A 12,648-nucleotide genomic window follows, 5' to 3' on the forward strand; every position below is an offset into this window, starting at 1 on the left:
GCCATGAGAACAGTCACCCATTGGAATAATCTCCCCAGGGGAGGGGTTGACTCTGCCACATTGGGCACTTTGAAGCCTCATCTGGAGAGGGTGGTGGGCCATCTTGTCTGGACTGTGCTCTTGCCCAGAAAGGTTGGGCTGGGTGATCCTTGAGGTCCCTTCCAACCTGGGATTCTGTGATTCTATGGTTCTGTGATACCCGGTTGGCTCGCAGGGCTGCTGGCTCCCCAGGACACCTCTTCTCAGCTGGGAACTTCAAAGCCCTCATGGTGCAGTTCAGGGAGCGCAGCAGAGGACCCATTTCTTGCCTTTATTTAACATTCGTGCGATGCTGCAGAGGCAGTGTGTGGGCAGCAGACCTTGGCACGTCCAACCCCGTGCTGCGGGCTGCCCTGCGGGGCTGCTGCTTTGGTTTCTGTCCACCCTGGATCCCTGACTCTCAGGGTGCATCACACTGTGCTTGGAGAACCAAATGTGTGGGATGCCAGCAGTCAGCAGGGCACCGTGCTGGGGGAAAAGGCAAAGGGTGAAGCGCCTGGATTGGCATCTCTTGCTTTGCTAACCCTTACTTACTCCCATCCAGGTAAACTTCAACGAGCCGCTCTCCATGTTGCAGAGGCTGACAGAGGACCTGGAGTACCACGAGCTGCTGGACAAAGCAGTCAAGTGCGAGAGCTCCACGGAGCAAATGTGCTTCGTCGCTGCGTTCTCAGTGTCTTCCTACTCGACGACTGTCCACCGCACCGCAAAGCCATTCAACCCGCTGCTGGGGGAAACCTATGAGCTCGACCGGCTGGAGGAGTTCGGCTTCCGTTCCCTGTGCGAGCAGGTGAGCTGGGGTCTGCGGAGGGGCTCTGCGTCTGCCCTGCTGCTCCTGCCCAGCCAAAGGAGACCCAGCCTCTCCTCACGCTGAGCCTTGCTCCTGGCCAGGACTACCAGCAAATTCCTGTTGGCGCTGGCAGAAGCAGCAGCGGGCACAGCCCAGGCCATTTTTCAGAAGAAGGAGGACAGTGTGTCCATCCCAGCATTGCAGAGCAGGAGTTGGGGAAGGAAAGGGGAGGAGAAAGGTCTCCATCACCCTGCTGGGTCTCCTGGCAGCCTGCCGGGGGCTGGGCTTGCTGTCACATCTCAACACTTTAGCAGAAAGGGAGAAGCTTTTCTCACCCGAGCTCCCTCCCAGCCCTGTCAGCGATGCCTGCGTGCTCTGCTGCAGCTCCTCTCCGTTTCAGGGTGTCTTTGGGCCAGAGAGTGTCTCGTGGTCTTGCTTCTTTCTTGTTGGACCGAAATTTTTTAGTTTCAGAGCCTGGGGGCAATCCAAGAACACCTGACAGCCCCCTACCCTGACCACAGAGCTCGTCTGGCATGCGTCAGTCAAACAGTGGGTCTTAATTAAAAACCCGGAGCACTTAACGAGTTGCGACCTATGAAGAAAATCGACTGTTTAATATTTAGCACACTTGGCTCATCCGTCCTGGATTCCTGGGGATGGATGGGGCCAATTCTCACCCCTTGCAGGCAGGACATTGTGGTGGTGGGAGCTCCGTATTCTCCAGGGCGTGGCTGTGCTGTCTCAGGGGCAGACTGACTGTCATGTCTTTCAGAAGCATCAAGCAAAATCACAAACCTCTGTCGCTCGGCAGAGGCTGATGCAGGTCCAAGATCTGCAGAGCCTTCAGCAGACCGTGCCCCTGAGCCCTGTGGGCTTTTCAAGGGGGGGCGTTGCATGGGAAAAGGGTCTTGCTGCTAATCCAGGCATGCCGTGCTGCGGTAGGTGGTGCTCCCAGCAGGTGTCGGACATGCAGACAGGGTGTGGTGGGAATGTGCAGTGAGGAGGCTCAGGCTTGCACCAGTGTCCCTGTGTTCCCCTGGTGGGGTTTAGCCTGTCTCTGTCCCTCATCACCATCTTCTCCCACGTCATGGCCCTTCGTACCCAGGTTTGGAGCAGCTGCTGTAGCTCTGCCATCAGCTCCTTGCCAGACACATAGGTGCGGACAAAACCCCCCCATGGCAATGGGTGCCAAAGCTCTGGCCCGAGGCAGGACAGCACCTCCTGTCACATCCCGTCTCTCGGCTGCGCTGCTCCAGCAGTGATGGTGAACGGGCTCGGTGGGGTCTCATGGCAATGTGGCCCCTTGCCTGTGACAAAAGGAAAGGTGTTTCAGTCGATAATCTCCAGGTTTTGTGTCTCTGCTGTCTCTTCGTGCCATCCAAAGCTGCGTGCCTGATGTCAGCCAGCTTTGATCGTCCCCAGTGATGCCCGAATAGTCTGTCCCAGCCTTGGGAGCTCATGCCATCGGCTGCAGCGAGCCAGGACGCTGCCGACCAGAGCGTAATGAGCTACAGATGAGAATTTGCCCCCCTTCCTGCTCTGCCCAGCACTTTTCCTGCTGCTGGGAGGCAGATCAGCCCTGCAGGTATCCCCGGTGCTTTGCTGTGAATGTTGCAGCGCTCAGGTTCATCACAGCATCACACCTGCACCTCAGCAGCATCACACCTGCACCTCCCCTCACCCAGCAGCAATTCCCCCGTCCTGCCACACAGCCAAATTCCCCAGCTGGCTGTATGCACAGTAGATTGAAATTAGGGGTGTCTGTTCTCCAACACCCCCCTGGTGTCCTGTCTCCCTGGGCTGTCACCCTGCTCAGCCTGGTGTTGTAGGAAGGAGATGATTCCTTACCAGGATGCTCGATCCGTCCCTCTGCCAGCAACACCCCGCATCATCCCGGGGTGCTGTCAGAAGAACAGGTCGGGTTTATCACCCTCATTCGGGCTGCGATGTTGAACCCTCTCGGGTACCGCTGGGCATCCCTGACCACATCGCTCCCACACCTTGCCATCCCTTTCCTCATTCCTTCACCCTCCTTTTCACCACCCTTCTCCCTCCATCCCTGTCCCCTGCCAGATAAATAACCTGCCCTGAATTACTTTTTCCAGTTGGTCCCAGTTTTCCTGTGTCTATACCCAAATTTGGTATTTCTGACACCTCCACGTTGGCTGAGCCACAGGCCGGGCTGAACTCCTGGGTGCAGCCCTCCTGCCTGGTCCTCGAGTCCCTCCCTCGCTGGCCTGGCACATGAGATTCATCCAAAATTAAGTTTGGTGTAAGTTGGAGCGAACCTGCTCCACTGCAGCACTCTGGAGCCTTCGGTTCATGAGCAGAGCCTCTAAATCTCCCTCCCAGAGCCATCTCGAAGGGCACGTTGGGTGACAGCATGGCTTTGCACTGGTGAAGCATTGCCAGCGCTTCTTGCCCCGGTGCTGTGTCGCTGCGGGTGGCATGGGATGGACAGACGGATGCCATTCCCACTGCTCCGAACCTCCCTTGGGTGCTGCATGTGCCGCTCAGCCTGCCGATGCGCTTAGCAAAGCGTTGATCATCTTGTGCCTGAAATCCAGTTATCCAAATAGGATTTTCTCCTGCCAGTGACAGTGGGGTTTAATGGAGAGGTTTTTGCTCTGCTCACGTTTGTAATCCCATAGCTCGGGGCTCTCAGCCTGTAATTACAGCAGTGCAAATAATCCCCGAGCTCAGTGGTGTGGCCATTGGGGCCCGGTGGCTGGGGGGCTCCCGGTGACGGTGGCGTGTGCTGTGCTGGAGCGCCGCGGGTTGGCTGGGTGAGACCCCCTGCGAGGGCCAAGCCCTCTGGCTGGGAGGGCCCCTTCCCACCTTGGTTTTGGACAGCTTTTCCCGTGCGGGAGAATGTGAGCACCGCACTTCTACGAGTCCTCCTCGTGGACAGAGGATGTCGTATCTGCTTTTCCAGCCTAGTGTGTCTGTAGGAGCAAAGCCAAAGTCTTGGCCGGGCAGGTCCATGTGTCTGGGACAACCCAGGGAGCTGTGTCCCCTGGGAGTTCCCAGGCGGAGCAGCGGGAGCTGCTGCTGGTAGGAGAGGTGCTGTTGCACTGGGATTACTGGGTTTCGGCACATCCCCATTTCTCAGCCAGGATCCCTGGAGAGTGGGACTGTGTCCTGGGGTCACAGCCCAGCGTCATCTCACAGCCGTAGTCGCTCAAGTTAAGGTTTTTACAGCTGATGCTTTGCTCGTGAGCCTTAGAGCATCCTGGCAGGAGCTCAGTGCACCTCCACGTGCTGCTGGGGCACCTCATGGGGAGTCACCCCAACGCCTGGGAGGAGATGGGGTGGCTCAGGTCATCACAGTGGAGCATCCCCAAGGCCAAAGCTGGTGTGGAGCTGTCACCTCTCCTAGGAGTCACACTGCCATGGCCGAGTGCTCGCCAGGGCTCTTGGGTGCTGGTGGCACTACAGGGCTCTTTCTCCTTACGGGCTGTTTCTCCTCTCCCCCAGGTGAGCCACCACCCCCCGGCAGCCGCCCATCACGTCTACTCCAGGCGAGGGTGGACATTGTGGCAGGAAATCACAATCGCCAGCAAGTTCAGGGGCAAATACCTCTCCATCATGCCACTGGGTAGGTGACTTATGCCGGGAGGAGCAGGGCTTGCTTTTTTTCCTGCGCTGCTCATGCAGTAGCCCAGAGGTTAAAGCAACGTGCCGGTCCCTTGGGCTCATGTGGGGCTCAGCAAATTCCACCCCGCACAACGCAGGAGTGCAAATTTGTGCTCCCGATCACAGACAATCCTACGGTAACTTGTCCGTCCTGGAAATGGAAATTACGCCAGCTGCAAAGGGAGATTGCGTTGCTGGCCGCTGGCACCACAGCAGATGTGCTTCGGAAATACCCTGGTTTCCCATGAATTGATTTCTCCTGAAGCGATATTTAAAGGTTGTCTTGCTGCCTGTTTTAACCCTCTTCCTGGCAGCCAAGTGCAATATGCTGCCTCCTTCCAAGGTTTTATTTGTCTTCTGCCTGGCCCTGGGCTGGTCCGCGCGCCCAGGGCTGGTCCCAGTGCTGTGCCGGTGCCTGGCTGGTCTCATGACACTGAGAGTCAACCAGGCAGCGCGTTTCTGACCTGCTTTTAAAATTAGTGCTTTTGGGGGGGTAAAGAGCCTCGCAGGTGTTGCAGCTCCCTGACTGTAGCAGACCACGGAGCGGAGCGTGCAGCAAGGGGAGGGATGAACCTAGACCCAGCCCTGGTTGGGGGCTGATGATGGGAGACGCAGGTGGAGGGGGCAGGTCAGCTCCAGGGACGAGCACGGTGCTGGGGTGCTGTTGTGCTCTGGGGGAGTGTGCCCACAGCCTGGCCCAGCCGTCTGCCCTCGCCGAGCTTGGGGCTGTTCCTCTCTCCACAGGCACCATCCACCTCGAGTTCCACTCCAGCGGGAATCACTATGTCTGGAGGAAAGTCACCTCCACCGTTCACAACATCATCGTGGGCAAGCTCTGGATTGACCAGGTCGGTGGCTACCGGTCTGAGGTGACGGGTCAGGCCTGGCCTCGCCTTGGCTCCAGGGAAGGGCAGAGGGGCCGGCATCGCCCTCTGGGGGCGTCTGCCTGGTGTCCCCACCGTACTCCTGCCACTACAGGAAGGTGTGCTTCCCTGGTAGGAATGGCGGGGAGGCTTCTTGGAGCTTCTAATGGCCCTTCCCAAGGCCAGCAGCTCCATGGGGCGGGGTGGCCATGCGCGTGATGGGTCTTACCCCCATTGCCTGCTGCTGGCGAGGTGCGGGGCTGGCGGGGGCGGCTGGCATGGTGGCTGCAGCCACAAGGGATGCTGCAGCCGGCGCTGATTTGTACCTGCACTACAACTAATGCCTGATTTGTCTCCTTGCAAAGTCTCACTCGCTGTGGTTCTGTGTCTTCCATCTAGTCTGGTGAGATAGAGATTGTTAACCATAAGTCAAAAGATAAATGCCAGCTGAAATTTACCCCCTACAGCTACTTCTCCAGGGACGTCCCCCGGAAGGTACGTATCCAGGGATCCCCCTGCTCCCTCTGCCAGCCTTGCGCGGGGTGAGACCTGGCTCTTCCCCCTAAGCTGGGCTCCTGGGGTCCCCGTACTGCAGCTGGGGTGAGCCCCAGCATGGGGCCACCTCTGACGTGGGTCACCATGGGAGGGCTGGGGGGAGACCAGCCATGTCCAAGCAGAGCCTGCGTTTTGGCTCTTCATGTGCCAGAGCTGCAAGCACTGAGGTGGGGAAAGGATTTTTTGGGCTGGAGACCCGCCTGCATGGTCGGGGTGGGCCGACGCTCCCCAAGGACACTCAGTGCTAGGTCCTACTGCTCTGGCATGGGCACCTGGAGGGTTGTCCTGCCCCCCTGCACCCCTCCCTGTCCTCTGGGAGCTTTCAAATGCCACCAGAGCCATGTCTGTCTGCTAGGTGACAGGGGTGGTGAGCGATGCGGACGGTAAAGCCCACTACGTCATGTCCGGCACGTGGGACGAGAAGATGGAGTGCTCCAAGATAGTGCAGAGTAGCCACGGCAGCACCAGCACAGAGGGCAAACAGAAAACTGTCTACCAGACACTGTCTCCAAAGGTCCTATGGAAGAAGTACCCGCTCCCGTGAGTCCCCTCCTCGGCGCAGGGTGCTGCGCTTGGGTGTGCAACAGCCGGATGGGGATTGATGGTGTCACCCTGAGCCCCACAGGATGGAGGGGGCTCATGTGCCCAGCCCTGAGGACATGGGAAGGGAACCAGGGCTTGTGTGGCTGCGTGGCTTTTTCTGGGGTGTGAGCACACGGCAGGAGGGGAGAGCAGGTCCCTGCAAGGGGAGGGTGGCTTTGGGGAGCCCTTGCAGGTAGGTTTTGGGCAGCTGGGGGTACTGGTTAGGTTTTTCTGGGCTGCTGTCTGTGGCAGGAAGGTGTGTTGGCTGCTTTGCCTTGCTGCTGAGGCCCTGGCCATCCTGTCCCACCAGTCGCTTTAGCACTCCGGGGACCTTTCTCAATGCTTTTCCCAACAGCGGGGCTGCTCTCAAACCAATCTCCAACCTTTGGTAGCACCAACAGCTGGTCCATGCTTTGGAGATGCTTTGTTGGAACGGTCCCCAGTGGAAAGCATCCTCTGCTTGGTGCCACCCGTTCTGTAGTGGGGGGATGCAGCAGTTCTGGGGTTGAAGCTGGTTTGCATCTTGGCTGTGCAATGCAGCGCTCGGAGTTCGGAGGCTTGGCTTTTGGCTTCCCCAGACGGAGCCAATGGCAGAGGGGGCTCTGTTCCCCGCTGAGACACCCACTGTGGTGGCGTTGGCATCTCCACTGAGAGGGTGGGAGGCAGGGCTCCCCAAGGGACCCCTGCGCATCTGCTTTGGGGGAACAGGAGCAGCATCACCAGGGCTGGGGTGAGAGGCAGTGATGTGAAGGGCTGGAGAGCTCTGTTGGAGGTAGGTTCCACCTCCGCCGTCCTGACTGGGGCTCTTTGGCCGCAGGGAGAACGCCGAGAACATGTATTTCTTCTCTGACCTGGCCCTCACACTGAACGAGCCCGAGGACCGGGTGGCCCCCACGGACAGCCGGCTGAGACCCGACCAGCGGCTGATGGAGAGCGGCCGCTGGGACGAGGCCAACGTGGAGAAGCAGCGGCTGGAGGAGAAGCAGCGAGCCGTGCGCCGGAGGCGAGAGGCTGAGGCCGTGGAAGCCCTGGAGGAAGGTGAGATGCTTGGGGGTGCCGGCGGGCAGGGACTGCCCACCCCTTGCTGTGGGAGGGGGATGCGGCGAAGAATCCCTGCTGGGTTCGGGGGATGAGGGAAGGACCCTGCGTCAATTTGGGCGGCTGGGGGAAGCACAGGACGCGCCGGGAAAAGCAGCCCTTACCCCCTCTTCGTCCCCGGACAGGCAAGGACTACGAAGGCTACATCCCACTGTGGTTTGAGCGCAAGGTGGATGCCGTGACAGGGGAGCTGATCTGCGTCTATAAGGGCGGCTACTGGGAGGCCAAGGACAAGCAGGACTGGAGTACGTGCCCCGACATCTTCTGAGCCGCTGCCCTTGCACCAGGGTGGCCGGCCCTGCGCCTCAGTTCACTGGGACAGACAGAGGGACAGCAAGGACACACCGGCAGCGTCCCGCTGGCACTTAACAGTGCAAATACATACACAGAGTCAATACCTGCAGAAATTTGAAAAGAAAACCTAAACAGGGATTCCAAACCTATTTTTTTACACACTAAGAAATAGCATCCTTTTTTTTTTTCAATGACGGCTTTTTCAGCAACTAATTCGGGACAAGGACACGTGAACCTGGTTTGGTTTTAGCCCAGCGTATTTATTGCTATCAGGAGTTGCTGCCTATATCCTTCAACGCCTTGGCTGTATCGGCTGAGACGTCGACTTCCAAAGATGCTCACATTGTGGGGATGCTGTGCATTTGTGTGAGCTCTTTTCTTTCATATTATTTCCCCTCCCCTCCCCATTTGTGTGTGGACTTTATGGAATTTTTTTTTTTTTATTTTTTTTAAAACCTGCTCCTGGTTCAGGTTCCTTCCAAGACGGACACGAGCGGCTCTGTGTCATGCTCAGACGACTGTCTCCAGGGGCCATGGCACTTGATCCTGGAGGCTCTTGGTGGTTCCCACAGTGCCCAGTCATCCCAGTAACACCAATTTGGATATTTCAGCTGGTGACTTTTTTCTTTTGCCCCCCCCCCCTTTTTTTTAAGAAGCATTTGAGCAGGCTCCCTGCAGTCTGCCGTGTTTAGTTGAAACTTAGGGCTCTCTTTAACACGATGCTTCATGAGAGTGATTTGAGTGGTGAGGTTTGGTTTGGTTTTCCTGCAACTGCCTCCGAAGGGGAAAAGGGCCTTGCTGAGGTCGGGAGCGCTCAGCAGGCGCAGAGGGAAGAGGTCTGTAGGCCAGGGATGCTCCAGGGTCTGTGTATGGGCTCTCTCTCGCTCCGTCCTGTTGCAGGCCAGAGGCAGGCAGGAGCCTGGACCTCCAAGCCAGCTTTGCAGGCAGCATCTCCCTGCTGAGCTCTGCTTGAGGCCGGGCAGGAGGGAAGGGGTGAAATGCCCTGGTGCTGCTGGGACGGAGCCTCCCTGGGATGCAGCCCGGGTCTCCCATCCTCGCATCTTCCCTGTTAAGCCAGACAGGTCTGGTCCGCGGTCCCCTGGCATGGGGGGTCCCAGGCTGAGCCTGGAGGGTACCCGCAGCCCAGTGCCCAGCTCCCCGGTGGCCAGTCTCTCCCAGGAGCAGTTGCAGGTCACCACCAGAGCAGCCTGAGCACGGGGCCCCCCGCTTGCCCCCCCTGCCTGCCATCGCCTTGCTGCTGCCCTGGACCCGCCGGGAGGAGCGGAGCAAAGCCAGTCCTGCTGATGATCGGCGAGGACCAGGAGCGAGCGGTGCTCAGACACCAGCCACGCAGGCAGGTACTGCTGGTCCCCAGCGCCGAAGTGGAGGATGGGGGTGGCAGGACCCCAAAGCTGGGATTCGCTGGGTCGGAGAGTATCGGGGAGACCTGGACATCCGCCTTTGCCCCATCGGATTTCATTTTTGATGTCTTCTTCTCCGGGTCTTCATCACACCGTACTGAGTGCTGCCCATGGGGGGTCAGAGGCCACCCCTGGCCGGACTGGCACATCCACATTGGAAGATAATTAGCAATAATGAACTTAGAGGCAATGGTACCTGGAATACCCAGGCTGCACATGGGACACTTATGCAATCAGGTTCCATAACCATCCGTCTCCTGGTCAGCTTCTCTTCCAGCACCTCCGTACCTGTTTCCTACAGCAAACCTACGTGTACAGTATATATAGACCTCGTACAGCGCAACAGTAGTGAGCGGCTGTTGGAGTGGCAACACCCAATGATGTCAATATACCCTTTGATCTTATGAAGGCAGAAGCGTCTGTCTGAGTTTTTGTAGCACAAGTACAATTTCCCTAGGCGCGTCCCGGAGGCAGGGGGTAGGGACGGTGGTGACTGAGTAATTCCCAAAGCAGAGAAGCAACATTTTGCTCCAAAGCCAGATGTGATTGTGTTCAAAAGATGTTGCCAGGATATTCCCTTCCAGAAGCGATGCGTGTGAGGTTTGAAGGGTGGCGCTCGGTATCCCCTGCATTTGGGAGCGCAATGCTCCAAGCCTGGCTCTTGGGGTGTTGCCGCAGCTGGTCTGGCATCTTCGCTCTTCCTGACCCTTCCCGGAAGTTTTTCTGTGGCTCGGTAAAGCTGGTGTGGCTCTGAAATGATCCAAACTCCTGCATTTGGGAGCTGCCAGGTGTCCCGGCCCCAGGGCGTGCGATCTCCTCCGGGCTTTCACCTCCCTGCGAGAATGGAGGATGCTCCTCACTAAACCTTCATGCCACTTGGTTCATGATGGCAACCAAAGTTGCCCTGGGGGAGCTTTGCTCCCACTCATGGCCTGAAGAGGTTTGGTAAAATGGGGTAGAAACCGAGCTCTTCAAAATGCCTTATTTTCCTTGTTTGCTTTCCAATGCAAGCGTTGCCCTGAGCGCCTGGGGAGGGGAGCGGCTCCTGCGCAGGCTGGCCCCAAAGCAGAATCCGAGCCTTCCCGCAGCGGAGGAGGGCGGGGGGGAGGTGTTGCTCAGTAACTGCCGGCACCAAGGATCCTGCTGGGCTCTGGGATCCTGGAGAGGTCCTCTCTGATGTAGCCCCCATCGCCACATCTGTCTAGAAATCACCGTCATGGACCCCGCGCAGCTTAGGGGTGCTCGGGGGAGTGTGAGGAGCACCCCCGAAACCAGAAATCCCCCCCCAAACCAGAAATCCCCTGGGTTTTAGGCTAATTTTAAAAATTGCTGTATCTTCCAGAGATCATCTAGCGGCAACACTTTGCCAGAGCACCATCTCCTGGTCTTTCTGTTCCCTCCCGCAGGGGGTTTTAATGTCATTCCACTGTAAATGCTGTTGAATGTATTTCTTTTTGAACGCTATATTGTGAGTGATCCCTCTTATACATGGTAATAAAACTTGGATTCGGGAGTTTTAAAAGCCGCACTGCTGAGGTTGTCACTCGCTCCTCAAGGCTGCAGGTGGGGGGTCCCAAAGGAACCCTGGGGGGATGAGTGCTGGGCACGCACGGGGGCCTGGGGGGTGGCAGGGGAGGTGGCCAGGGAAGGGACCACAGGAGGTGGCCCAGAGGAGGAGGAGGAGACCTAGGAGAGGAGATGGGGAGATGGCCTCAGGAAGGTTGTCCAAAGGAGGAGGAAGGCTATGGGAGGTGGCCCAGAGAACAAGGTGGCCCTGGGGAAGGGGTTGTTTGGGGAGGGAGGAGGGTCATGGGGGAGGTTGCCTGGAGGAGGAGATGGTCCAGGGACAGTGGCTTGGGGGGAAGGTGGTGGCCCAGCAGAGGTTCTCCAAGGCAGGAGATGTCCAAGGAAAGGTTGCCCAGGGGAGGACGTCCAGGAGAGCAGGAACATGAGAGGTAGCCCGGGGTGGGTACCCATGGAAGGAGGTTCTCCAGGAGGGAGGGCTCAGAGGAGAAGGAAGACCAGGGCAGGAGGGGGTCATCCAGGGTGGAGGTGCCCCAGTGGAGTTTGGCCAAGGGATGGTTGCCCAGGGAAGGAGGGACAGGAGAGTTGGCCCAGGGAACGTTGCCCAGGGCAGGAGGTAGCCAAGAGTAGGAGGCCCAGGCGAGGAGGAGGAGGCTCCGGGCAGGGGAAACCCAGGGCAGGCTGAAACTGGCCAGTGGCATTGCCAAGAGACAGGCACACACAGCACTGCCTGCCCTGCCTGCAGCTCTGCCTGCTACTCTGCCTGCTGTCCTGCGTCCTGCCCTACTTGCTACTCTGCCTGCAGCCCTGCCTGCTGCTTGCCTGCTGCCCTGCCTGCTGCCTTCCTGCAGCCCTGCCTGCTGCCCTGCCTGCTGCCTACCTGCTGCTGTGCCTGCAGTCCTGCCTGCCCCAGCCCAGCTCGGCCAGGTGAGCACAGGTTGGGTCTGGGGTGGGGGACCTCAGCACCGGGAGGGCCCAGGTGCAGCGAGCGTGCCAGTGGCTCAACTTTAACACAAGGCAAACCTCCGTGCCCTGCAGCACCTGCAAATCTGCCTGTCACCTCTGTGCTGCAGCCCTCAGCCTGGTACCATGGCTCTGGGGGGGTGGGTTCTTGGCATGTTCACTCTGAAGCCTAATGAGTTCATGGGGCCTTCTAGAACCGTGTTACCCTTGCCTTGCCTTGTGTTGCAGGCCCAGGCGGCAGACACGGGGCCAGAGGAGGCTGGCTGCAAAGGCTAGAGGCACAGTAAGGCTTGCACTGGTGCCCAGCACTGCACCCGGAGCACGGGGGTGCCTGGCTCTCCCCCAGTCCCAGACCAACACGGCTTTGCTCCCATGCTGCTGGGGATGGGCTCATCCCAGCCACTCTGTAACGGGGCAGTTTGCAAGCCCAGGGTGCAAGAAGCCAGGGCTGCTGCCCGCTGCCCTCCTTTCCCCACAGGGGTGTTCATCCCCCCCTGCCAATGGGGGGGGGATTTTGCCCCCCCCCCCCCAGGGATTTAAGACCCTCTGCCCTCTCCTGACCAGCAGTGCCTCTTTCCTCCTCTCTGCAGACCCAGACCCAGGGAAGCAGCTGGGGTTTGCAGGATCCTGGGCAAGGGAACACCGGCACCATGGGCTGGACCCCGCTGATGCCCAGCTCAGCCAGGTGTGGGGCGTGGGGTGGGGGGTCACAGTGTGGGGCTGGCATGTGGGGGTGCAGTGGAACCCCCCCGGGGGATGATGCAGCACCAGCACTGGGTACTCTTACTCTGTGTCCCCCCCTCCCAGTGCACTGAGGTTGCATGGACGCCACTCACCGGCCGTGCCCAGTGCCTGCTCTCCCCTCTGCAGCGGCACAATGCGG

The 12,648-nt window shown here is 58.9% G+C and overlaps 1 protein-coding gene across 6 annotated transcripts in view; it reads left to right on the forward strand.

The window, feature by feature from the left end:
• The window catches only part of OSBP2 (oxysterol binding protein 2), a 128,754-nt gene extending 120,449 nt beyond the window's left edge, over positions 1 to 8,305 (forward strand). For all 6 annotated transcript variants that reach the window (XM_035898422.1, XM_035898421.1, XM_035898417.1 and 3 more), the window contains 7 exons: positions 584 to 829; positions 4,307 to 4,427; positions 5,210 to 5,313; positions 5,728 to 5,823; positions 6,239 to 6,423; positions 7,283 to 7,503; positions 7,689 to 8,305. In XM_035898422.1, coding sequence (XP_035754315.1) covers positions 584 to 829; positions 4,307 to 4,427; positions 5,210 to 5,313; positions 5,728 to 5,823; positions 6,239 to 6,423; positions 7,283 to 7,503; positions 7,689 to 7,831 — 1,116 coding nt within the window. In that variant the 3' untranslated portion in view covers positions 7,832 to 8,305. The remainder of the gene's footprint in view (positions 1 to 583; positions 830 to 4,306; positions 4,428 to 5,209; positions 5,314 to 5,727; positions 5,824 to 6,238; positions 6,424 to 7,282; positions 7,504 to 7,688) is intronic.
• The last annotated feature ends 4,343 nt before the right edge of the window (positions 8,306 to 12,648 follow it).

The sequence above is a fragment of the Egretta garzetta genome, unplaced genomic scaffold (genome assembly GCF_000687185.1).
Source record: "Egretta garzetta isolate BGI_Z169 unplaced genomic scaffold, ASM68718v1 scaffold7, whole genome shotgun sequence".
Taxonomy (NCBI): Eukaryota; Metazoa; Chordata; class Aves; order Pelecaniformes; family Ardeidae; genus Egretta; species Egretta garzetta.